Genomic DNA, 27,547 nt, shown 5'->3' on the forward strand with positions numbered 1-27,547 from the left:
GCATCCTCACACACACCTAGCACGGAGCTTCATTATTACCCACCTGAATGCTTATCTGCCTCCTCATTCATCTCTCTACCCCAGTTTCCAAGCCTGGGTGCAGCCTTGGATCATGTTAGTCCTCTAGTAGGAACCTCTGCTAGATTCCCAGCCTCTAGAGCAGGGCGCAGGCAGCTGAGCTGACCATCTATCTTCTGTTCACCCACTGCATGTCTGAGTTCTCAGCTCTGGGCTGTACTCAGGTCTTACCTTACCAGGTTCCCTCGTGCCTGGGTCCTTTTTCTCCTCAGCATATTCTGTCCCCCAACCCAATTCCTACTCAACCTCCAGGGCTCCATGTGAAGGACTTCTGATCTCTGGGAGATTTCTCTGCCCTCATCTGCCCTCCAGCATACTCATCCCTTTGTAGAGCACTCTATCATCCATTAATCATCCACTAGCTAGATGTGCAACTTCATCTTCCCAACAGTCTGTGAGCTCCCAAAGGGCAGGAATCGTGGGTTATTCATGCTCCCAGCAGCTGCATCCCAGGATTGAAACACAGAAAATGTTCATTATGTGAATGTATGTCTCTCAGTTCTGAAATTTTATTGAAAGGCATTTGCACTCATGTCAGGAACGATAATGGTAAGGGGAGCTGGCGTATCCTTGAACACTGAAGCCTATTTTCCTCTAACTGGGGGCCTGAGGCCCCATCACTGTGCCGCTTCCCCAGTGAGAGGGACCAGGGAAAGGGATTGTGGTTGCCACATTACTCCCTAGACTAACTGGCTACTTTTATTTTTAAAAATTTTAAACATTTATTTTCAAAGTAATACATAGTACATTATTATTTTAAAAGTCAAATAATTGTACAAGGCTTAAAACAAAATGTGGCTTCCTCTCATCTGCCTCTGACGCCTGGATCTTTAGAGAGCAAACATTTTGAGCTGTTTTAGCTGTTTCAATGAGTAATTACCTCTATGTGTTTAAATTGCATGCTTATATTGTTAGTTCTTGATTTTATTGACTTTCAATTTCCTACTATGGAAGGAGAGAATTTAGCTCTCTTTCTCATTCATTTCTCCTTCCACCTTCCAATTTGGTTCTCTTTCAACATTTGGTTAAATCATACTTCAGCAATTATACGGCTGGGATGTAGATACCACTCATAGCTTAGTCATGGCAGTCTGCATTTCCTTTCTTATTCCTCTTGTTTTCCCAGGAGTTAACACTTCTTGTTTATCTTTTGGTTAGTGTTCTATCAGTCGGGAGCTTACTCACTGCCAAAGTTTCCAGCAGACTATAAAGTTCTTCTCAATAGGTTCAAACACATCAACTACTTGACTGCTTCCATTTTTTTCTTGGAGACCCTTCTGGGAGCCTCTGTCCCCCTGCTTCTACATCTGGTAGAGGCAGTCATCTGGCTTCTCCCTCCTCATTCTGTGCCTGTCTCTTGGTTCTCAGATTCTATGGCTCCTCTTTCTTTATACCTTACCTGGTTTCCAGTGGAGCACTGTCTCTAGCACAGATATCGGTAAACTACCTTAAATGCCAGAGAAGAAAGGGCTAAAGCAAAACAGAATATGATATAGGTTCTTCTATACACATTTAAAGTGCAACTGTTTAAAACTGTAATGGCAAGCTGGATTTGGCCTGGGGACCCCACTTGGCTGACTCTCACTCTGGTGGCTCTTTTAGAAAATGGGAAGGTTGGATTTTGTTTTTTAGATCTAATATGTCTCACAATGACTTTATTCCTAGTTATCGCCCAGCTTCATACGTTGCTCAGATCTCTGCCATTCACTCTCACTGAGTTATGGGAATTTGACAGAGATATTTTTATGTGGAGTTTTTCTTTTTCTTTTCTGAGGTATAGAGACTTGAACTCAGGGCCTCAAGTATGCTAGGCAAGCACTCTACCATTGGGATACATCCCTAGTCTTTTTTTTTTTTTTCCACAAAACAACAAAGCCCAGGATGGTTAGAAACAGACCTCTTCACTCACTCCTGAGGCTCAGCTCATTACTGACCTGCTCCTGGGTGACGGGGGAGCCTGGGATTGGGGTACGTGGGGCTTACTGCATTTGCTCGGCATACCTTATGCTGTGCATCATTCTTAGCACCATGCCTGCTTTTTTTATCTCATTCGGCCTCATCTTCTCTGATCTCTCCTTTAAAAATTCTCATTTGCAAATAATAAGGAAAGACAGTTTCTTAATAATAAGGTAACTGCTTTCCACTTGAAAATTAAGTGAATTTTTTTAAATGGGGGAGAGAATTTTCTAGAAAGGTAAAAATACACAGTCCATTATAGTTTTTGTATATGAAAAAGGGTAAAAATAAATAGCCTTTCATAACATGAACCAATAAAATAAATACAGACAAAATCCTGGCTGATAGGGAATACCAGTTACTAAGGGTGATCGGGACTAAGTTACAATTGGGTTAAAGTTATTGATAAATGTGAGTCTAACCAGTGAGCACTTCTTTTTCCTTTAAGTTTCCTGACAGGGCTTCCTCTGTCTGGTAGGCTAGAGTAGAATGGGGAGGTAGGGAGGCAATAAAGCATTGGGGCTACCATATGGTCTCTTATTTTCAACTCCAAAATACACAAGAAATTCTCAATTAAATTTCTGTCTAATTACATTATACATAGTATCACAATTCCTTAATGAAATTTTTCTTGGAATGATGGAATCATGTTGGTGGTGGCAGACCTAAAAGCTAATATTCCCATTAAAACAGACTTTTAAATGTTCTTATTTTCTCCCTAATTTTAGAAGTAATACAAAGTCCAAATATATAAATGAAAAAATGAAAATAAAAGTCACTCATATTTAGGACAGGAGTCAAGGACAGAGAAACGGTCACAGAAAGAGTGAGGGTAAGAGATGCCGGGTGTCCACATGCTGGTCAGTGAACAGCTGCAAGGCCATATTTCAAGAAAGCCAAAAAGGCTGAGTCTACAAGCTCACCCAACAGGTCCTGTTAGACTGCAAGGCACAGTGCCTTTGGCCAGTCTGTGACCTCAGACCTATGACTTCATTACCCCACCTGTCCACATTTCTTCATGTTCAGGTGGGGCCACAGGAGAAGATGGTGATGATTGAAGGCACCAGAGAAAGAGGGAGTGGAAGTCAGGGTAGTGATGAGCAGGAAGCAGGTTAAGGACAGACCCTGGATGACCCCCACCAGGGGGCTGGGAGGAGCCAGTGAGAGGAACCTGGGGGAATAGTGAGAGGGAGAAGAGGAACTGGGGCAAAAACAATATTGAAGGGAGAGAAGGAGGGACAGGCTACCAGAAAGTCAGAAGGACAAGTAGTGGAACAGGCTGCTGGATCAACTTGGCTGTTGTTTTATTTCATTTTATGGTGCTGGGAATGGAATTCAGGGCCTTGCACGTGCTAAGCTGTGCTCTACCGTGGAGCACACTCCCAACCCTTGGTTGTTGCTTATAAAAGAACATTTCCTGCTGAAAGCTATGTGTACTTTTTGAGAAAAAAATCTGGAAGAAGAGTACCAAGAAGGAAATTAAAGTTACCAATAAATTCATCACATGGAGTGATTTATTTTGTTTGAGCATTAAAAAAATGTTAAGTGGTTATGTGTGTGAATGTGAGGAGTGTTCTCTTCTCCATATACAAAGGGGTGTGTGGATAGGGGTATGCGTGTAAGCATATATGTATATACATACATAAAGCAAAATGGATTGTTGAGCCTTCTTTGTATAACATTATAATGTGAACACTTCCCTATACCATTACATGTTCTTCAAATTAATATTTTCTTAACAGCTGAATAAAATATTATACTCTATGAAAATGTCATTATGAATTTAATTATTCAGTAAATTAATATTGAATATTGAAATTGTTTATTTAGGCTGGATATTGAGTTTTCTCTCTCTAATTCCCACCTTTTGGAGCAGCTTGTTTGTTTGTTTATTTTCTCAGCACTGGGGATTAAACCCAGGGGCACTCTACCACTCAGCTACACCCCTGGTCCTTTTTATTTTTATTTTGAGACAGAGTCTCTTTTTTAAGTTGCTGAGGGTCTAAGTTTGCTTTGGTTTCCTAGGCTGGCCTTAAACTTGTGATCCTCCTGCCTCAACCTCCTGGGTCACTGGGTTTAAGGTGTAAAAAGTGCCACTTGCTTTGCAGCTGGGTTAATTCAATGTCTCTGAATCTGTTTCTTTATTATAAATTGGAATTAATAATACTTGCCTTATCCATGTCATACTTTTGCTATGAGATAATATGAGAAGGATATTTAATTGTTCTTACAAGTTTACTTTTGGTGATTTGGGGGCTGTTGAGGCCTCCAGCAGAGCTGGGAAAGGTGAGGGAAAGGCAGTGGTCTGTCTGGGTGCACTGTGCTGAGGTCTCTCCTGGACCGTGAAGAAAGGCCCAGGGTCTCTGGAAGATAGGAGTCTTGCTCAGGAATTGGACTGGGCTAGACCAAGGCTTTGGGAATCTTCAGTTTCATGCTGTGAGAATGAATGATCTTTTCCAAAACAAAGTGTTTTGTTAAAAAAAGTAAGGCCAAGGGCCCCATGATGGGGGACATGGGGAGAAAAAGGGTAATAATGAGGGAGACAGCAATAGCAATGGAGGAAAGGCACAGGGAAATCAGAGTAGCATACAGGCAGAGAAGTAAAATGTTTTTAAAAAGCAGGGGATGGGGGTGGGAATTAAGGAAATCCAGGTCTAATTTCTCCCAGATACTGCTCTGGGCTCTCTAAAAATTGACCCTGTATAAACTTAGCCAGTGTCATTTAATGAGACTGAATCAGTGAATATGAAGTTGAATCCTGAAGCTAGAGAGGACTAATGCAGATGAACCAATTTTCCAGTTTCCTTACAATAAAAAATTAATCCAAAGAAAAATAAAACATAAGTGGAGAATTAGAGGCCAATAAATTATTTCTTGAAGCTAGTAACTATTAAAGATCAAAGTAAATTTACCTTTGCAGTTGTCACTGGGCATTTAAAAAACTACCAACACCCCCACAACCTCCAAAAAAAAAAGTAATAACCAAAGACTCCATGTAGGGCTCTTCTGACTGAGAAAGGGGAGTGGGCCTGGCCGAGGGGAGGAGGCTGCAGGGTCAAGTGCAGGCATGGGACCATGGTGGTCTGGTCTTTGGGCGAATGTGCACAAGATGAAGAAACCTACGACAGGAAAAGGAGACAAGAGATAGGGGTGGCAAGAACACAGTGCAAAGCGTCAGAAGTGGGGAAAGAGCAGAAGTCTTTTTGATATTTTAAAACCTAAAATGACTCTAATCCTATTTTTGAAAATTATGTTTTTTGGGAAAGGATAGAGCTACAGAATGTGGACTCCAGTTACAATTCTGACACTGTCAGGCAGTGCATCCAGATGTTTTTCGGATCCCCACGTAAACATTTCAGAAGGGCGACTCTTGTTCTCTTATCAAACCCTCTCCGTCCCCAAAGAAAGCTCTTTCACATCTTTTCAGGGTAGATTTTGGACAACACCCTTTTTGGAAAAATCACATCTGCTTTTAGGACCCAGTCTAATTTCCTTCTTTGTGCTGTTTTCATATAGTCCACCTTGAGTTTGCACTCCTGTGGCCAGAAAATAATGTCACTAACAATCAAAAACTAAGAGACGATTCTGGAAACCAAACATGCACCATCTACCTCTGAATCTCAGCTTCTCTCCACTAATGCTGCAGCCTCAGCTTTGAGTTTTCTCTCTCCATTCAGTCCAAGTGCTCACATGTCCTGGAGAGTCTACATGAAATTACTCTAAATGTTCATGTGAACAAAATTAGTCCCAACCCAAGCCCACTCTGAAAAAGGGAACATTTGTGTTTGGCATTGCTCTTCACCTTGCTTGTTGATCATTTCTTTCTCTCCCCTCTCACCAGACCCTGATGAGGGATGTCCATGGCTATGAGGTCTTTCCATGACCTTCTCTCCCTGGCAGCAGCTTTGTGCTGACTCTCCTCTTCTTCTCTCCTGTGGTTGTTTGAATATGGTTTGTTCCCTTGAAAACTCTGTTGAACCTTACTTGCCAATGTAACAGGACTGACAGGTGGTGGGACCTTTAAGAGGTGACTGGGTCAGAGGGGGCATTGCCCTCATGTGTGGGTTAACATCCTCTCTGGGACTGGATTAGTTGCCACGAGGGTGGGTCCTTACACAGTGAGGCTGCCCCTTGTGTTTTGTCTCTTTCATACATGCCCTCTTGCCCTTTTATTTCCTATTCTACTGTGATACAGTCATCTGATCTTGACCTTCACAGCCTCCAGGGCTATGAACCAAAGTAAGCTTCTTTTCTTTATAAATAGCCAAGTTTTTGGTATTCTGTTATAGCCACAGAAAACAGACTAAGACACCTCCTCAAACACCTTTTACCAGCCCCAGTACTGGAGCCTAAACCAGCCAATCCTTGCCTGCGTGTTATTGGGTTAATGCAGGGAATGTCTGCAGCTCATAACATTGGGTGATACAATGTCCTAACAGAGGGGGCCCAAGGGTCAGGGTTCCGGGCACTGTGGAAGCCGAATGAGGATGAAAAGCAGCCTGGTGGTATCCATCAATCTAACTATGTAGTCTACCCCTTACAGGAGAAGAGTCTTTGGATTCATTTCCATGTATGATCTGTGTAATTCTGAGCAAATTACCTTTCTGTACCTCTATTTCCTAGTCTAGAAAATGGGACTACTTTTGAGGCTTAGCCCAGAAGATGGCTTGGTATGAGGATTAAATACCATACAATTAACTGAGTCCCTAAGACATTGAAAGGTCTTAGTAAATATAAGATAAATAATAAAAATGTAATATAACACTATTATTTTACATTCAGTAGCAGTCCTCTGGGGCTGGATCTTGGCTGACAAGACCATCCTTGTAGTTTCTCATCTTGTTTGACCACGACTCCTTAAAACTCTAGTTTCTCTTACCCTGCAACTCTTATCCCAGTCTTTCCTCCCTGATTTTCTTAATCTTATCCAAAGGAAATCAAGGATCCAAGCCTCAAATGTGGTAGGGAAGCTGCTGCAGACAGCCACCATCTCTCCCTCCTCTATTCTACACCCTGTTTGTTTACCTTCCCTGCAGACCCCACAGACCCCAGATCAGGAGTACGGGAATGCACACTCACAGCAATAGCTCTTTACAGAGCTTTCTGCCTCCTGTGAAATTGGATGCCTTTACTACGAAAATATAACCTGGGGGTCTCCACAAGCTTTGTATTGCTAAAATGCTTCCTTTTGGGGCTACAACAGTTCACAGAAAGCATATTTTACTTTTGAAACAGAACCTAGCAGCCAGTGGGCTGTCCTTGTGGTTTCTCCACAGTTTAAAGCAATATTGAATATCACCAAAGTGTCTCTCTCTCTCTCTTTCCCGGAGAACTGAATTACAAAATCCTGGTTTCTATTAGGGTGTGTCTAGCACTTTCTGTGCTGCCAAGCCTTCCATTTTTATAGTCTGCACACTGGTAGATTTTCCATGAACAGGCTCAAATTTATTCCCAGGCAATGATGTTTAGGAAACCCAAGATGAACGTGAAGATTGTTCTAAAGTAGCCTCAGAATTTGTGCCATGAAATTGTATAAAAAGAACATTTCTGATGTATTAAAAACATATTTTATACCTTTATATATGTGGGAGGAAAAGGGTATTCACTCTTCTTATATTTTTTTGGGGGGGAGGGGAGACTTGTTAGAAGAAGCATATATTTTAAATTCTTCCTTCTTTTCTTTCTTCTTTCTCCTCTTTCTTCTTTTCTTCTTTGTTTCTGTGGTGGCAGGGATTGAACCCAGGGCTTCGCACATGCTGGGCAAGTGCTCTACCACTGAGTCACACCCCCCATCCTATCCTTTTATTTCCATGCTTGTATAGAATATAGCCCAAACACCCACCTACACAAGCATTTTACATGAAGAGTTGGAAGGCAAGTGACTGAAAACAAAACAAAATTATTTATATAGTATCTTTTTAGAGATTTACATGTGGATTCCAAAAGGAGTTAATGGTAACTCTAGAGGAGAATGAAACAGAAAAGTGCTAATGGAAAGTGTGACTACAATTTAGTTTGGCTGACAAATGTAAAAGCAGGTGCTATATTTTTTTTCAACAGAAAAATAGCGTAGGAAATAGAGCTTTATATGTACATACTTACACACATTCTCTCTCCATTTTCAGAAGCCTTCCCACAAAATTCCAAACCACATTGCCCCACTTGCCAAATCCTACATTATTTATTGCTGGTGCAACCGAATCTTACAGATTTAGTTTTGGGTGAGTGTTTTTCTTTCCCCAACCCAGTTACAAACATCTTGAAAGCAGGACCACATCTAATTTCATTTCTGTATACTACCACAGCACCCAGCACCTCTCTGAACACAAAACAGATGATCTACCAATATCTGTTGGCTTATGGGGACTGAACAGCTGAGTGCAGAGATATGAGGTCTAGAATGACTATTTTAACCCAGCGGTCTTCACTATCTTAAAGAGGTCTAGGTAAAGTTTGCAGCTCAACAGCCATCCACTAAATTCAGCTGGTAGACAGGGCCCTGAAAAATCGCATAGGCCATTGTGCTGCCATGTCCTGTCCAGATTCCCTTCAGGAGTGAAGGACTTTCTCCCCAAGCTTCTGGGAGTTCTGCCTGCAGAAGCTCTTATTTGGAGGTAACAGTCTGACTCGAGGTCACTCATTATTAGAAGGCCTGCATCTAATGATTAATCATGAGGGATGGGAAGGCCTGGCCCCTCACCCTACCTCAAGACAGCTCTGAAGCTCCCTGTGGGCTCTTCTGGGGATGTGGTTGGGTCTACATTGCTGCTCAGCTTTTCCCCTGTCCAGTTTAGCTCTCTTCCCTTCCCTTCCTTCTACAGGTATTGATCCTAAGAAGAGTTCCAAATAATCCTTCTACATGCTAATCCCTGCCTCAGAGTCTACTTCCTGGGGAACCAACTTACAGCACTATCAATCCATGTACACTTGCCTCCATCTATCTATCCAACCAGCCAGTCAACCAGCCAGCATCCTTCTACTGGTTTGGGGCACATGGGTGGTATGGAGGTAGGTGACACAGAAGAAAGAGATCTAATCCTTTCCCTAAGGGAGCTAACTAGTCCAGTACAGGAACATAAAATATGTAATATTAAGTGGCTGGTGTTAAGGGAAAACACATAAACAGGACATGGTTGGGGGTGTAACCCTGGGCAAGGGAGGTCAGGAGTCTTCACACATTGGCTTAGCTGTAACTATCAGTACCTATGTATTGCCTGCCCATCCAATTTCAAGCTTGGGAGGACAGAACAGGAGGTGTCCTTATCTCTGTTCACATTTTCCATAATTTCTAACAGAGTCCAAGACAGTGCAAGAAATCTTAAAACACGGGAAGCAACACAGCACAACACTAAAGGAAGGCTTTGGTAGTTCCAATTTATAAGACAGGTTTCTGGTTGCTAGTCTGGTTTTTAGGTGCAAAGTTTTCCAGAGGCTCCTTATAATACTTATTCATTACTAGCCCCGTAACATCTTGGGAACATGAAGACGTACAAGTCATGGTCTTGACTATCAAAGCAGCTACAGCTCCTTGTGTGGTTGAGGTTGAAACCATGCAAATTTCAAAAACAGGAACAAGAAATGGGAATATGACTAACAGCCAATGGTACATCATCCCCAGGCAGTCCCTGCCTTTAGTTGGCCAATCTATCCATCATCAATCTGTCAACAAAGATTACTCAATGGCCTCTACCAGGAACCTAACAATGAGAAGTGAAAATCCCTCCAAACTAAGGTACCTGCAGAGTTTTCTGTCTAAAGAGGAAAATATTCTTTAACCAAAACATTATTGCCAAGCATCTGAAGGAAAAAGAGGGACCTGGTGCTGGTGAGCATGTGGGGTGGCAGAGACTGTCTCCTGTGTATCTCTGCCTTTAGAACATCTCCACTCAGCTGTTCTGCCCTCACCCCAACTCAACATGCCACCATCTCCTTCCACTCTCCTTCCACTCCTTCTGTACAATCTGTCACTAACTTCTGTTGTTGATTTCTCTGAAATGCCATTTGCATCCTTCCTCTTCTGTCTTGCCTTAGTGCTACCACCCTCTCAGATATTGTGGCCACACCCTGGAAGCTGAGGCTCCAAGCTGAGGCAATCCCTGCATGTCTTTATCTCTGCCAGACACACCTTCAGAAAACCCAGCTCTCATTTGGTCATGTCTCTGCTCACCAATTATGAGGTCTGTCTCCCCAGTCACCATCAGAATCAAGTTTATAAGAACTTCTTATAATTTACCTACATTCATCTCATTTTATTTCTTAGGGACCTCCTGGTATATGCCCTCGACTCCAGTTGCCTCCCTGTTATCTGTGCCTTTGCTCAAGCTGTGTTGCCTCCTGAAATGTCCTATTGAATCTGCCCATTGAATTCCCCTACTCCCTGTTACTTTTTCACCTGGACCAAACTGAGGACTTATAGGATGGGCAGAGTCTAGTTCTAGTTTCTAGTTCTTTTTCCTCTTGAGGTTCCTCTACCACACACAGACCCTATCTTGTGGAAATACTTTTCTTTCTTTCCTTTTTTTTTTTTCTTTCTTTCCTTTTTTTTTTTCCTTTTTTTTTCTGGTACTGAGGATTGAACCCAGGGGCACTCTACCACTGAACTATACCCTTAGCCCACGCGCGTGCTCTCTCTCCGTTTCTCTCTCTCTCTCCGTACCAGAGATTGAACTTAAGGGCACTCGACCACTGAGTCACATCCTCAGCCTTACCTGGTATTTTATTTAGAGATGGGGGTCTCAGTTAGTTGCTTAGCACCTCCCTGTTGCTGAGGCTAGCTTTGAATTCGCAATCCTCCTGCCTCCCAAGCTGCTGGGATTACAGGCCTGCACCACCATGCGTGGCTTTTCTTATATTTTGAGACAGGTCTTGCCAAATTGTCCAGGTCCGTTTTGAACTTGTAATTGTCCTGCCTCAGTCTCCCAAACTGCTGGAATTACTCCATGCTCCATGGTGCCTGGCTGGAAATACTTTTCTGCAACACATACCCAGGCACAAGGATGCCCTATCAGCTTGGGACTATCTAGTTGTGGGTGGAAGGAGCTTATCTGCCCTTAGCTAGGTAGACTTGGTCTTCCAAGCCAGAATGGGTAAAAAAACCTGACATGGCTAATGTTTACTCCCCTGTTGCTTCTTAGGAAAGACTCTTAATCACTCTTGAGTTAATACACCAAGCTCTAGGATTTCTGAGAGATGTATGGTGGGTTTGCCAAAGGGAAGACTGCCAAGTTGGGTCTCTGGAGTGAATCCAGTGTTCCATAAACCCTGCCTCTTTCCTAATCATAGAAAGAACCATAAAATGACAGAAAGGCAACAGAGAGCTGCAGGCAGCAGAATGACACAGAAGCATCATCCCATGCTTTCTGAAAAACAAAACAATACAAAAAGTGCAGACCAAGACAAAACTCATCCCCTGCCCCCCAACACTCTGCTCTGCAGGGTGTGCTTGATCTTCACTGCATGATGTGGGGAGAGATTTGGTAGAGCTTCTTCAAAGGGGTAAAGAGTGAGTGGCCCGTGAAGACTGCCTCACTAATCAGCCAGTAGGTGATCAGGAAGGAGACCAGGGAGATGGCTGTGATGGACAAAAGTGGAAGGGATGGAAGTAAGCACCTCGCAGGTCTCCTGCTACCCGGAAGGAGTAACATTTCTGGGGGTAGGGAAGGGAAGAGGAAGCAGAGGGAAAGGAATTGCCACTCTTTTCCCATTGGAAGCCACAGGGAAGAAGGAACCCTTCCCATCTCTAGATTGGCAGGTGGATTGAGTAAGAGGTTCTCTGCTTTATACAACTTTCCCTAGAGCTGGAGGAGAGGGTGGTGAAAGTAGCAGGGTGGGATGTCCCCATCTTCATAACGTGAGCTGGAAGATGAATGCAGATAAGAAGAGAGGTGAACTAAAACTACACACACACACACACACACACACACACACACACACACACACACACACACCGGCTGCACCGGCTGCATCTGCTAAAAAGGAAAAAAATTCAAACATATTATATTAAGGTGATAATAATGACATTAATACTAACTGCTTTATACATACCTAGTGATTTATCTATTACAAAATAGTATAAAAGAGTAGACTAAGAGCCACTATTTAGAAGTAGTCTTACAAATAATCCAATCAAGTGATAATCAAACTATCAGCTCCCTTTTATTGAATGATAACTAGGAGTACTTTTCATGTGTTATATTTTGTAATGCTCATAAGCCCCTTGTGGTATTATAGTTACCCTCATTTTACAGAGGGGGAAACTGAGGTTGTAGAGGTTAAGTAACTTGCCTTTCAGATGAAAACTGAAACCAAGGTTTTTATGACTCCGGAGTTTTGTCTTTTAAACTTACAAGGTTCATGTTATGGCTTTTTCACAAGTTCAAAGAGGGAAGGGTATTGAGGAGGTAGCAAGCCTTATATTTCGACTTCCTACACACGCACACACACACACAAACACACAAACATACATATTCTCACTATTATCATTCTCAGTTACAGACCCATTCACCTTGAAAAGACACAGGTCCACAAATCAATGCCAAGTTTCTTGTAGGGACAAAGGTCAACCCTTATGAATAGCATAACCATCAATTAACCTGTGTCTGAATCTGCAACAAGAATTTCCATTTGACAGGATGCAACCAAAGCAAGATGGAGAATTAGAATCTAGTTTTGAAGCTTTGTCACGAAGGAGAATACTTTAAGACTGAAAATAATGAGACTGAATGCCATTTAGCAAAATGGCTCATGACATTAAAAAAAATGTTCAACTTGTGAGAATCAAGCACATGAAGAAAGAAGAAATGACTGCAGAAAACAGTAAGGTGCAAACAAATGGTGCCAGCTCATGGGAACCGGCCGCACTGTTCCTCATCAGACAAATCTAACATTAGTGATAATGTTTGCTGTTAGTCGTGCAGAGGTGCTTTGGGCACAAACCGACATAAACACCTACAAGCAGGGATATTCAAAACTGGGGCAGGCTGGGGGAGAAGACACCAGGGTGCATGACAGCTCTTTCCCTCCCCTTACCAACAACCCTGGACTTTTTCCTGCCTCCCCACTTCTTCTCCCTCCTGTTGCCTAAGCCTTTTTATCCTCTTCCCTCTCTCCCTCAACACTTAACTTCTGCCACTAGAAGAGGTTGCAGGTTGGAGTAGAAGTAGCATGAAGAATGCTGGTTACTAGATTGAGAGAGTAAAGTGTCAGTTTCAATGCTCCCCACTTCCCCTTGAGCTCTGGAAATATACTTAGATGTACACAAAACACTGGAACTTTTAAACGATGAAAGAAGAGCTATAGGCCACCTGTAAAGCCATATCTTGGTGCTTTACAGTCACAGAAACACAGGAAAGCAAAGGACTCATGTTTATGAATTATATCCTCACATACTTAGGCAAAGCAGGTGGTCCTTGCACACATGCATTAATCGTCACATACAGGCATCTTGGCAATGTGTCACATTTCCTTTCTGTTTGTCTCCCTTCACACCTGCCCACCTAAAGGAGATGGCTACAGCTGCTCTATGAGGGGTATGGGGCAGCGGGTATGGGGTATGGGCCTTGGCTACTCCCTGTGAGTATGGGCAAGTCCTTCAACCAATCAGCCTCTACAAAATGGAGATAATCGCCTGGCTAGGTGCTGTGAGGAAGAAAGGGAATAATAATATGTAGGGTGCTGTGCTGACTGGCTCCTTAACCAGCATTTCTATACCCAGGCCAGGATTGATGGTGCCTCCTGTCATTTGGTTCCCATCCTTGGCACTCAGGTGTGACACTGGGGAGAATGGGGACCAGACCCAGACCTCAGTCTACGCCAGGAGGGTCCCAGCATACAGTTACAGGGCTAATCTTCAGGGACGAATAGGTCAAGGGAAGCTGTGGGCACTGGAGGAGGGCGAGCGGGTCCCAGGTGCCTGGACCCGTGGGGGGGTCGGGGGGCGGAGCGGACTGGTGGAGGTGGGCAGAATCTGCCGTAAGTCGACCCACGGTTGTGGGTGGCTTCCTCCTGTTGCTCAGTATCAGGAGAGGCGGGGGAGGGCATTCATTTTTTTCTCCTAAGTAAGCATTCTCCTATTGCTTCGATGACTATCAATTGTGAAAAGCCGGCGGCGCTTCTAAAAGGTGATGCCGGGCTTCAGTGCGCCCCCGCGTCTGTTTTCGGGGACCCCTCCTCGGGGACTTCCTTTGCCAGCTGCGCGGCAGGGATGGGCAAGCTCTTCTGCACCGGCTCGCCTATCAGCCTCGGGAACCGTAGCCACAAGCTGAGGTTTGACTCCTGCCTGTTCACTCATGGGTCTTTTTCTTTCCGGAGACCCCTGTCACGCCCTGGGACCCGGTCATCTGCTCTGCGGCGTTGCTCCGGCATCCCGGGTTCGAGCACCGGGCCGGCGCTTGGAAAGTTATTTCAAAAGGCAGATGTGTTGCAACCCTCTCTGCAGCAAACTACAGGACTCGGATTTCCCGAACCCTTCCCCGCCCCCATCCAGTCCAGGCGACCCGAGCCCGCTGCAGGAGACCCGCAGCATGAAAGCCATCGGCAAATGCACGCTTCCGCGCGCCCAAGTGCAACGGGATGGTGGAGGAAGCCCCAAAGCAAACTCAAAGTGCGGAGCAATCCCCAGCCCTGGCCTGCAAGGGATCGGGCTGCTGGGATCGGCCTCCCATCCGGCAGCTCCGAGAAACACTCCAGATTTCCTGCCCCAGTCTCTGCTCCTTTCCAGCCCCAGCCCTCCCAGCCAGGGTGTCGCGGTCCCTAGGTACCTGCGGCGGTCACGGACTCCCCTTCGCTCTGTTCCCCGGAATCCGAATCCATGCTTCGGGCTGTTGGCCGGGCGTCCACCGTCGCCCGCCCGTCTGCGGGGCGCTGGGGCCGGCGTCCCGGCTCGGGCTGCCGCGGCGCACTGGATGCGGACAGCGGGGTGGCTGGAGCCCGTGTGGCGCGGGTTGGGCAGTGCGTGGCCGACTGATGCGGTCAGGGGGCGGCTCAGCAGAGGCGAGCGCCACCCGTGCCCCGCTCCCCGCGCCCGCCGGCCGGTGCCTGCGCTAGGCGAGCGCGGGGCGGAGGGTGGGGCGCGCCGGGAGAGAGTGGGGAGGAGGGAGAGGAGGCGCGAGCGCCGAGAAGCAGGAGCGTCCCGCGCCCCGCGGGCTCCAGGCTGGGGTTAAATACCACGGGGGCGTCGCCGCTCCTCCCCACTGGTGCCCGGTGCCGGGCGCCAGGAACCCTGGACTTTAGGAGCGCGGCAAGGTTTTGCTGGTCGGCGAGGACGAGCCCCTTTCCTTGGGTGTGGCCAAGTTTGCAGGATTCTTAAGTGAAAAAGAGCCTCTACCCGCTTTTCAGAGGTTCGGTGTGTTCAGAGTTCAGGGGCTGACCGGGTTCGAGTTCAACTACACCGTTCAGACACCTTGGGCGAGACTTGTGTGGGTCTGTTTTCTCACTCGGAAAATGGGAAAAGGGGAAGAGGGATAGATAGGAGTTTCCTTCTCATAGGAATGTCGTGGGGAGTGAATACGATAATTCACGTGAGGAACCAAGCACAGGGCCTGGCATCTAGCGAGGAAGTAAACAACACATGGCAGGTAATGCTAACTCGAACTGTTCTTGGGCGGGACAGGTAGAGCAAGCCCTGGTGGGGCTGGTTCTGATTGCTGGGTGGGGCCGGGCACTGCCTAGCCTGGAAGGCTGGCTCTGCTCTGCCAATCAAGCTGCTCTGACCACTTCGCATCCCCAACTCGAGAGCCAAGAATTGATTTTAACACCTTTTCTTTGTTGATGGGATTAAACAATGCAAAAACTTCCTCAACACCCCCCTTCCACTTTCCAAAAAAAAAAAAAAAAAAAAAAAAAAAAAAAAAAGAAAGAAAGAAAGAAAGAAAAACACTTGTAAATTTATGTACTAATTAAGAGACTAAGCTAGGAGAGAAATGCACAGAGCAGTGAGGCCTTTGTTGTTAATTCTTGATTATCGATCCATTTTTATTGGCTCACTGAGTTATAGGCTCCAACACTTACATAACTTCAAGCTAGTTTCTCTGTATATAAAATGCTCAGAAATTGCAAATTATTGACGCAAGTAAGAAGAAATCAGTAAAAGAAAAGTCCACCAAAAGGTGCTGGTTACAGAGTGTTTCCTGTGATCATTCATTTCATCTGCATAAGGAACCAGTGATGAGTTTAAGTTAAACCCTTTGAAAATGCTTTTTGGAGGTTAAAAAGAAAAGGTTGAAAATTGACAATTTCATAGAATTCATCCTATTGTTATCCCCATTGTACAGATGTGGAAAATGAGTCTCAAAATAGATAAATTCCCTGTGACCTCATGTCCAAGAAGTGGGTGAGCTGAGGCTTGAAATTGGAACTGATGTGAACACCTGTTCCTAACTGTTGTTGTCTAGTGTCACAAGTGAGTTTTGGCTTCTGGTCTTGCTGGCGCTGCCTCCTAATTAAGCGAAAGTGTACCTGCACCAAGTGCAAATACAACTTTGCTTTGAGTTCTAAGAAGAAGTTTTCTGGATGGCCAAATTCATGGACTTTAGTTGGATGGAGGTTGATGAAATGGTCAAAAGAGCCCCACATTAGATGTATGCTCTTGAACAAATGACTCACTTCCCTTTTTCCTCATGTATTGGCATCTCCTTCATAGAGTGATTGTAAAAGAGTAAATGAAATAATGAGTGTGGAAGCTATTACCCAATGCCTGGTACACAGCTAATATTTGATAAGAAGAAAGAACATTCCTTCTTTGAGCTGATGGATCCTGTTTGGAACAAGAAAATGTATTAAAACTACTTTCTGAAATGAAAAGAAAAACGTAGTAGCAAAATTTGGATGTAGGTTAATACTCACTAAAGAAACAACTGGGATCATTTTAAAAGTTTGCTGTAATAACTTTTAAGTCTTAAGGTAAAGCAACAATGGCAGCTTCACAAAGCAGCACTCACTGAATTAAAAAGTCCGTGTCCAAGTTCATGAATGTCAAACTTTCTCTCTTGCCTTCGACCTCCTTTCCTTGCATTTGATGGGAGTTTGTTGCTGTTGTTGTTGTTGTTTTGTTTTGGCTTTTGTTTATTTGTATGTTTTCAGTGGACAGGTAGTGCAGAGTGAGGGCTGTACAGACACATCTCTATATAACAGCTGTAACTTAAACAGTGATGTTCACGTACTGGAATGTGGTAACAGTAGACAAGAATGGGGAATGCACATTGACAACACGTGTATGTCCACCAGTCGTCGGGTCTTTATGGAATACCAGCACATTTTGGCCCAGAGATAAGTGCGTGTGGGTGGGGACGAGGAAGAACTGGTCAAAGTGTTCTGAAAAGTCTATGAGATAAGTCTTCAGATAAACAACACCTATTCATTTAGCTGTTCCTACGTTCACTCATGGTATATTTCCGCAGAAGGAGGCAGGCATAGAATGAAAGATTGAGTGTGGAATTAAACAATGGAAAAGAGAGATCCAAACCAAATAATGTCTCTGTTCCAATTTCCTATGATACACAATCTGTTGTCATGAGACAACAAGACAAAGGGAAATGACTGCTGGCATGCAAGTGAATTTAATGAGGAACATTAGTAGAACATACCTTATCTGTCCTCTCAGCATGGAAAAATCTGTGTTAGAGAAGGAAGTCCTTAAAATAGTATCCCATGACCATCATCCCCATGAAAAACAGTGAAATCCGAAGTGGTGAATCTCCCTTTGCAAACGGATTCTGGTATTTTTCTTAAAGAAAGAAAGAAAGAAAGAAAGGAGAAGAAGAAGAAAAAGAAGAAGAAAAAACCTCTTAGGAAAGTGAAAAGGGGAATGGGTTTCTGCAGTTCCTCTGTATATTTTTAGAAGAATGGCATCACTTGGCAGATTTGAAAACCTAGACTCTGAGGGTTATAAACCACCTTCCTCAGTGTTTCCACTACATCTTTTCAGGCTGGCAGCTCTTCAGATGCACAAGTTTCTAATTCTCATTGGTCATTTCTTAACTTCAGCAAACAAAATCGTTGGCTTTTAAAGGAAATTGCCTGTCTGGTGGGAAAAGCATATCTATTTGTAAGGTGTCAAGAAACAGATAATAAAATAGATCCATTTCTGCTCACACAATAATACTCCTTTAATCCGAGCCAGTGCAGTGACTCATCTGCCTGTCTCCTCTTGTGGGATGGAAAGGGAGCTGTCTGCAAACCTTCAGCAGAAGCAGGAGGGAGGGAGATTCCTCTCATGTTAGGGCTGCTGCTCTGCTTTGAAAGCTCATGGACTCTGCAGTTTGCCCTTTTCTCTAGGCTGAGTGACCCAAGGCCCTAGGGATGAGTTTGGCAGGAGAGTCCCATTTTTAAAAAACTCATCTTAAGTTAGACACTGATTTCAAGGAAGCTTTTGCCTGGAGCCAAGGTAGCCTCCATGGGACTATAGATTAGCTGGAGAGCAGGCTGTAAGCTGGCTTCATATCTGTCCAACATCCAGGGTGCTAGCAGGCAGCCTTGAAGAAGGGGTTTTCCTACTTCTTTTTTGCTAGCAAAAATAAACTTTTATTATTGCTTTATTTCAAAAGCAATGCATGTTACCAAAAATGGAAAATGCATATAAACAAAAGAGGAAAATAAAAAATACATTCACAATTCCAAGTTGTAATCATCCTTAACATATCCTTAGAAAAATTTCTCTCTTTGTAAGTACAGTATTTTGCCTTTGTAACTTGCTTTTATCTTTTACCATTATGTTGTTAACATCATTCCATCTACTCTGGCAACCTGATTTTTAACGGCCGCACAGCAATCTATTGGATGGGTGTACCATGATGTATTTGAACAATCCTCCATTATTGGGCATTTAGATTTTTCCAGTTTTCTGCTATAATAGTATCGGTAAATACCCTCATGTCTAAATCTTTGCACACATATTTAATCAATGTCTGTAAACCTTCAATACCCTTTTTGGTTCACCTTGGAAGACAGAAGACAAAAACAATTGTTGGTAACAAAATAATTGCTGTGTGTACATCCCAAGACAAGGTTATTAAGAATTTCCATACGGATGATCCCTGTAGGCAGGGGGTGGGTTGTTGAGATCGTTCTTGCATTTGTTACACATCAATTGAGTTTGGAGGGGGTTCCTATAGTTTAGGACAGGAGTGGAACATTTCTTCCCACACTTTCTTTGTGAGTGTGTTTTCTATGTAGATCCATCCAAATCCAGACACTTCACGGGAGGCAGAGGGTGGATGAGGCTGGTGATATGGGCATTAGGCTGTTCTGAGTTCTTAGCTTCTGCCCTCATGCAGAAGGTAGCTTCCTGAGAAGCTAATGCCGTTTTTGTGACTCTAAAGTACTGACTCAGAAAAAGAGGGAAGTTGACAAAGGGAGAAAGAAGAAAATCTGAGGCCAAACCTCTGTTGCACCCTGGCCTAGCTTCCTTTTTTTTTGTTGTTGTTGTTTCTTTTTTTAAGCCTTTAAACAGCAGCACAATGATGAGAGGTTCCTCCTCCCCACTGGGAGTCTCCCTGATGGCATATGGTGTCTGGTCCCATGTGTGACATTCACTTTGGGAGCTGCAGGATGTGACTGTGCAGCTGTGCTGGAACTGTTCTTCCAAAGATCCACACAGCCCCTCTGCAGACAGCCTGAGTGACTGTTTCAGCTGTGCCCAGCCTTTCTTCTGGACCCCTCTGCACAGCTATGTAGTATATGTAGCATAGAAAGGGTCAGTATTATTCCCATGGGAGAGGAGAGAAAATCAAGTCTCATAAGACTTCAGAAAGAAATAGAATCTTGGAAGTTTTCAGGAAATGGAAGCGTATCCAAAGACTGATTAGGGGCAATGTTGCCACAGTTTTCAAATGAAAGAAAGGAGTGGATTTCAGAAATAATCCACTGGGGATTTTTTTTTGTCACTCTCTAACAATTTTGTTCTACTTCAGTAACTAAGCACCCTTCTGCTGTAGGTGCAAGATAAAGGGAGCAGACTCTACAGACATCATATGTTGTGATTTAAGTAAAGAATATGATGGAGACCTGTACAATTCCCTTGCTGCTAGGTGGACCTGGAGCTGGCTGAGCAATCCTACCCAGTGAGCCTTGACTCACGGCTCTGAGTTAACTTGGAGGGAGGTCTTCAGTGGAGTAACACAAAGCTCTGCCCTTAGATCTATGCTATCCCCCCACTAAACAACAACAACAACAGTGATTTATAGAAAAATTTGATGGTTCTGTTTATCAAACGTATAGATTCCCTGGCTAGGACAAGTCAGGGAAGGCTTAGAATCGTCTGGAAAAAATGTGTGGGTCTTCATTGTCTATAGAGAAAAATGAGTCAACAGTGTGATAACTTGTAGCTACATTGCTCCCAGAAAGGTAGGAATAGTCCTACTGTACTGGAGCTGGTATTATGGACACCTGGGTTCTTATGAATGCATCGTGCCACATTTTAAGGAGGCACATCAGGGATCTCCCTGTAGAGAGGGACTGGAATGATGAAAGAAGTTTGGAAAACATTCCATATGAGGACATTTGAATGTCACCCTGGGGAAGGAAAAAAGCAAGAAATGACTGAATGAACGTCTTTAGATGCTCAGATTCCAGGTGGGTGCAGTACTAATGATATAAGTTATAAGAAGGTAGAGTTTGGATCTTGGACCATTCCTGACCTGAATATCCTCAGATCCATTCCTTGTTCTTTCCCTATCTGTACAGAAGAAGGGTTGACCCGCAGGCTGCATTTGCCTGGTTCCTGTACAAAATGGTTTGTGGATCCTGCCAATGGAGGGCCCTGGTGGAAGACGGGAGCACAGAGAAAGGATGGCAAGAATGTTCTCCCCAATCTGAATCTTGGTAGCTCTGACTGTAACTGTACCTCCTCTGTGGCTCCAGCTTCCATCAAGTGACCCCAGTCTCTGGGCTCCAGTAACCACACCTCCCTGGTCTAGTCATGCCAGCATGGAATGGCAGTGGCTTTCTGCACTTGTTTAGGTTGCCCCATTGTCTTCTGGATGATTTCTCAGCTTTTCCATGACCTGTGCAGTCAGTTCCCTGCATTATGTTATTTCCTTTAAAAATATATAAAATGCTTCCCTACTTAGACCTTATTGGTACAGAGACACAGGAAGAAGGTGTTTTTAAATGATTGTAACTGGATGGCCACAGGCAGGGGTACTGTGGGAGACTGGCATCCAGGATCTTTAGGATTCCTTTGGAAGTTGAGGCACAGAAGGAAAATGATATGCCAAAGTCCTTGGAGTGGCAGACTTGGGAACTAGAACTCAAGATTCTAAATCTCGATGCCAGTACTCCTTTCTTTTGATGTTGGCTCTCTCCTTTTGCACATATCTTTATTAACCACCCTCCCATGGTTTATGTTAATCATCCTTCTGATCTATGGAAGGGAAAATTGAATTTCCTAAATTTGTGGGGTTTTCCCCCCATTTTAATTCTCTTCTATTATGTGACAACCCAATTCAAAATGCTTACTTGCTAATTATTTTACAGAACAACTACTGCTTGCCAAGTGTGGCGTGGAACCTTTTATTCTTCCCTTTGAAACATTTTCTACATAGAAAAGCTAAGTACATGTTCCAATCTGGAAGGTTCCACTTATGTATATCTGCTTTTGTAACATCTATATTGAATGGAGGACTGAAAGGAGGACAAAATGTTCAAGGTCACCTAGTCTAACCCTATCACTTTAGATATAAAGAAAAAAGCCCAGAAAGATGAAGCAGCTTGACCAAAGTTAGAGGGTAACTGGGATAGAAGCCAGGTCTCTGGTCCTAGTTTAGGATGTCCCACCACATTACCGTTCCTTGTGGTCCTTCTACTCTCCTTGAGTGCATCCTGTTTTCAGTTGGCTTCCACGTACTTTGAACTCAACACTCATCTTTCCCTCCTTTTCACCTCATCCAGTAGCCCATCTCCCCCTGGAGTGGAACTATCATCAAAAGCAGAACTTCACCAGCATATCTTTTCAATTTTCTTTTTTAAATTTCTTTTCAGTTTCTTCATCAATAACTCTCTTCTCTCCCCTCCCTTTCCCTTCTTTTATGGGTTTTCAAACTTTCCATTCCTTTCTCCTGTCTAGCCAGCATTTTCTTTTCCCCAGTCTTCCCTTGGCATTGTCCTTTAACTGATCCCTCCCTTCTGGTTTGAGGCCAATCTGTCTGGTTGGAGCTATCCACACTCTTAAGGGAGGAATCTTCCAAGCACTGGATCTGATCCCTGCTGGCCATAAACTTTGCTCATTCTCTGAGGAAAGGCATAAATTAATATCATTCTTAGGACATTAGACTTAGGATCTCTGGGCCTATCTCTGTTACTCCCTGGCTCTTGATTGTGAATGTGAGTATCTTAATACCTTAAACACTATTTGCCTCTTGTGGCCAAAATATCAAATTTATCATAATTCAAACCATTAACACATATCATCCCATGAGAGTTTCCAGGGTTTCAATAAAAATTTCCTTTGGCTGTTAGTATCAATCTTAACTGGGTTTTAAATCTTGCCAAATTTGTGTTATCTAGGCATTCACAAGTGGTTAGATTTATTGAAGCTCTTTCAGAATAATGCCATTAAAATATAATATTTGAGTCACAGTGACCTCGTTCAAGTGAACTCGTCTTTTCTCAACACAGACATGTTGACATGATGATTTCAGTTGGTTTCTATAATTCCAAAATTTGTTTCTTTATTCCAGTGTGGATTTTGTCTCAGGCACATAATTGTTGAGAGACCAGGAATTCAGTTCATCCTCCACATTCCTATAACTCATACTTTAATTTCTCTTGATAAATTTGATGAGTCCAAAGATCAAGTACTGAGGTTCTATCCCAAAAAACAAGTGTCCAGGACACCTGCTCTATTCCCTAGTATAGTTGATAATGCTGCAAGAGTTAATCAGAATGGGGAGTTACTGGCAGGAAAGAGGAGAGCCTCAGAGGAAGACTCACAATCCTGCCATGGCTTCCTCTCACCAAACAGAGGTAGGGTCAGTGCGACATGGACTCTCAACTCCAAAAATCCATCTTTCTGAAGTCCAAGATGCCAACAGTCTCCCAGTTGTCATCTCAGGATCACAGTCTTAAAAATTAGTTCCCTTATTTTTATCTTCTACTTTGGCATCCAATTTCCTCTCATTCTAATGCTCTTTCTTCTTTCATTCTCTAGATTTTGCCCTTTCCTTTCCATATCATGTTTTGTTTTGTTTTAATCAGAGTCTTGCTGTGTTGTCCAGGATGGTCTTGAACTCCTAGGCTTAAGAAGCCCAGCCTCCTGAGTAGCGGAGACCACAGGTGTGTGCCCCCATGCCCAGCTTTGACCCATGACTGGATTGCTGCCAAATCAGCCCCCTGGTTCATCTCCCCTTCTCCAGCCTTGCCCAAATCCAGGACACCAAACCGAAGCTCAAACTTCTGCAGCTGTCATTCTTTCTTGTCTAAGAGCCTACTTCTTTACAGTCTTCTCACTCCCCACTCACAGGAGAGCCCTAAACACATATCAAAACAAAGAACTAACTGGAGTCTAGGCAGTGAGAGGTTTGTCATCAGCCAGCCCTGCCCCACATCCACTCCATTTCAGTCTCCTCTGCTGCCTGCCTTGGCCAACACTTCATTTCTCTGGCTTTGTCTGCAGCAGCCCAACCCTGGTGTGCGCACTGCCCAAGCCTCCTCCCAGCTTGGGGCCTGTCTCCTCCCTGCTGGCTTTGCTGTGGCGGCTGGAGGTTTGGGCTTTGGCTTGGCCTCAGGCCCTTTTCCCCTTAATTATCCTCATGGGAACTTCTGGCCAGTGTGCCCTTGTGTTCTGGAACACATATCCTCTTCTTGGCTTTGCCTCTGGACAAATAAGTGTTGGGTAATTTCTGCTGTGTTGGAGTGAAGACACCTGGCTTTTTATCCTGGCTGTTCATGAGCTTGGTATAAGTCAGGGGCTGCCTGTCCCAGCCCTCTTCAGACGACAGTTCTGAGTACCATGCATTCCTGCTCACCCCCAAGCCTTCCCTGCTAGTTCAAGTGCCAGTCCTGGCCAAGTCCTTTTCCCCCTGGAAATTGAAGGAGGAGACAGGCTTTGTTTATAACCTGGTATCCCTCAGGCCTGGGCCCCTGCACATTCACTGACCCTTAGTTTCCCTGGGGCTCTATCCTAAAGACCCACTGTGCCAGTGTAAGCCAGCCTGTTTGGGTTTTGCCTCAGGGTCCCCATTTGCATTCAGATGTCATCTGTCTTGGAAGGAAAGCCCCAACCTGCACACTGAAATGACAGGAATAAGTCAGTGTCCTTCTCCAGAGAGTTTACCTAACACAATCTGCCATTTAGTATACTTTTCCTTAGATTCAAAAGTTAATTTGGTTTGATAGTTTGAGTGACCAAAACATTTTTTTAAACTATCAGTTCCCTTATAGCATCATTTAAGAATATAGCCAAGAATCAGGGAGAAATCATAGAGGAAAGACTCCTGAGCTATTTGAAAAAGTTATCTTTTGGTCAGTGGAGAGTCCTTATGCTCTCATTCACTGCCTAGTTATCTTTTTAACTAAAAAACTCTGCGAGGTGTGAGAACAGGAGGGAGGTGGAGCACCAGAGTGGAACATAGAAGCAACCTGTCCTCAAATACTTACCTCAGAATCTGCCTCAACAGAACCTATCCTAAGATGTGCTGCAAGAATGAAAAGCCAAGGAATGATGGAAAGAGAAAAGGAACTCTGAAAAATCAGGAATGAAAATATTTCAGGGCCCTGGTCTCCTTTAGCAGGGGCCACTGAGACGTGTGGGTATATGACCGTTTCTGTACACACTGAGGCTATGGTGGTGACCTGGGTGCACTGTATTCTCTTTGAGAGGCCAGGAGAACAAGTTCAACATTTTAGAAAGTTTTATACTTGAAAGAGTTGAAAATAGGTTGTGATGCTTAAAGGAATAATCCATTGTTACCTGGAAGCTTAAGTTTCCTGAGGGCCCTTGGCCTGATAGCAAAGAGTTACTGGATTTTCAGTTGAACTGAAATCATTGCTTCAAGCTGCAAAGCTCCTGGTCCCAACAGTTTGATTCTTTAAGATTCATATTCTTCACGTTTTTCATAGCCTTTGATTTCATCCTTTCCCATCTCCTGTGTGCATAATGGAGTTCTTTTTTAAAATTCTGCCTTCTCACAGAAGCCCCCTTTCCGCCTGGACCATTTCAATGGCCCTTCTTGTGCATCATTATCTCATGCCTGGGTATGGGGATCAGCTCTGCATTCAGAATTCCAAGGGGCAGTGCACCGAGATTTGTACTTCTGTTTTGTTTCCAATCCAAATTGATTATTTTTTTTCCAGTTTTCATCCAGATGTTTAATATCATGTAAACACAGCTTGAAAGTGTTCCCGAACTGCTTACAGATGTATGCCCGTGAAATCCTTTCCAAATTATATATAATGATGCTCTGGGTCTATTTTTATCTGTCAAAATCTCAGGCTTGAATTTTGGCTATAAGACTAAAATGGAAAAAAAGTGAAAAATTTACATGTATGGGTGATTTGTCTACTTGATTAAAGACTCCAGATATTTGGAAATATTCAGTTATTGATGCCATTTTCTACTGGATAGTACCATGTCTGAAACCATGGTGTCATGGTCAAAGATTTGTGTCATTCACAAATTCATACGTGAATCCCCAACCTCTATGTAACTGTATTTGAAAATGGGACTTTGGGAGGTAGAGTGAGACAAGCATGGGGCTGTTGGTTTTGATGATGATGATGATGATGATGATGATGATGATGATGACGACGACGACAACGACGACGACGATGAGTTGAGATCTTGCTGTGTTGCCCAGGCTGGCCTCCAACTCTAGGACTAAAGTAATCCTCCTGCCTCAGCCTCCTAAGCAGTTTTTTTGTAAGATCCATATCTATGTGTCTGTGTCTGTGTCTCTCTGCACTTGCAGTAAGAAAAGGTCAGGTCAGAGAAAAGGTGTCTGTCAGCTACTCAAAGGAGAGTCTTCTCCAGAAACTGTCTCTGATTTGGAAATTCCAGCTTCCAGAATGGGAGAAAACAAATTCATGTTGTTTGAACCACCTTCTCTATGGAACTTTGTTATGGCAGCCTGAGAACATCCATACACAAGAGAACCCAGATTCTGATGATTTACTTAGCTTGGTGACTGTGATTTTCAAACATTCTGTATGCTTATTTAGATCCCTTCACCTACTGTTTGAAACCAGGAAGACACCACCTAAGCCCCTTCCATTTGCTCAATTCTTATCAAATCTTGGTTGCAAGGTACAGTATTAATGGGTGATTATATAAAGGATGTTTGTTTTAATCAGCTTTTTTGCTGCGGTAACTAAATGATCTGACCAGTACAATTATAGAGGAGGAAAGGTTTATTTGAAGGCTCACAGTTTCAGAGGTATTAGTCCATAGAAGGCTGGTTCCATTCCTTGGGGCTCAAGGAGAGGCAGAACATCGTGGTGGAAGAGCATGGCAGAGGGAAGCAGCTGGCATCATCAGGAAGCAGAAAGAGAGAGAGACTCCACTCTTCAGATACAAAATATATTACCCAATAACCACGCCTCAATTCCCACCTCCTCCAGCCACACCCTACCACTTCAATTAATCCCATCTGGGATTAATTCACTAATCAGGTTAAGACTCTTACCATCCAATCATTTCGCCTCTGTACCAGGAAGCATTGTCTCACATGTGAGCTTTTGGGGGACACAACCAAACCATAACAATGTTATACCAGATTGAATTTTCCCCAAGATGGCACAATAATTCTCCTACCCATGTGCTTTTGTACAATGTGAACTTGTCATGCCTCACAGAAAGAACTGGGGCCTATGTCATCTCTCCTTGAATTTGGGTGACCCATGACTTACTTTGTAACTAACCCAATGCAGAAAAAACAACTTCACCTAACTTCTGAGGCTGGGCCAGGAAAGATTCAACTTTCGTCTGGCTTTCTGGGATATCCTTCTTTGGATCCCTAAGAGGTCATTTAAGAATTTCAACCACTCTGAGCCTCCAGGCAGTGAGGCCAGTGAGGCTACATGGAGAGGCCGCGTGTGAGTGCTCCTGTGCCAGCCAACAGTCACATCAACCACCGGACATGTATGTGAAGATGCCTCCAGAGTCCAGCTTTCACCTCACCTAGGTGAGTCCCTGACATCATGGAGCAGAGATAAACAATCCCTGTGGTACCCTTTCCAAATTCCTGTTCCACAAAATTGTAAGCAAAGTAGAACAGTAGTTTTAAGCTACTAGGTTTTGGGGGTAATTTTTTTAGTATTTATGACAACACTAACAAACATATTTAATTAATTTCTCCTGTGAGTGAAATTACCCCCACCCCCACCCCCGATCAAGGGAGACCAACAGAAATCCATCTTGCTTGGATCTTTACCTTAGCAGCTCTCAGGTGATTACCCTTGCTTGTACCAACAGGCAGGATCAGAGGCAGCTCTGAGCGTAGGAAAACTAGTCTCCTTGATATGTTCCAAGCATTGTGGGATTTTATTATTGCGTAGATTTCCCTCTGAGATTTGCTTTCTACAA

The 27,547-nt window shown here is 43.8% G+C and overlaps 1 protein-coding gene across 1 annotated transcript in view; it reads right to left on the reverse strand.

The window, feature by feature from the left end:
- The window catches only part of TNFAIP8L3 (TNF alpha induced protein 8 like 3), a 36,754-nt gene extending 21,555 nt beyond the window's left edge, over positions 1-15,199 (reverse strand). The window contains exon 1 of the mRNA XM_079128800.1: positions 14,793-15,199. Within this exon, the coding sequence (XP_078984926.1) occupies positions 14,793-14,844 (52 nt within the window). The 5' untranslated portion in view covers positions 14,845-15,199. The remainder of the gene's footprint in view (positions 1-14,792) is intronic.
- Between the last annotated feature and the right edge of the window lie 12,348 nt (positions 15,200-27,547).

This window comes from Sciurus vulgaris (assembly GCF_902686455.1).
Source record: "Sciurus vulgaris genome assembly, chromosome: 2".
Classification (NCBI taxonomy): Eukaryota; Metazoa; Chordata; class Mammalia; order Rodentia; family Sciuridae; genus Sciurus; species Sciurus vulgaris.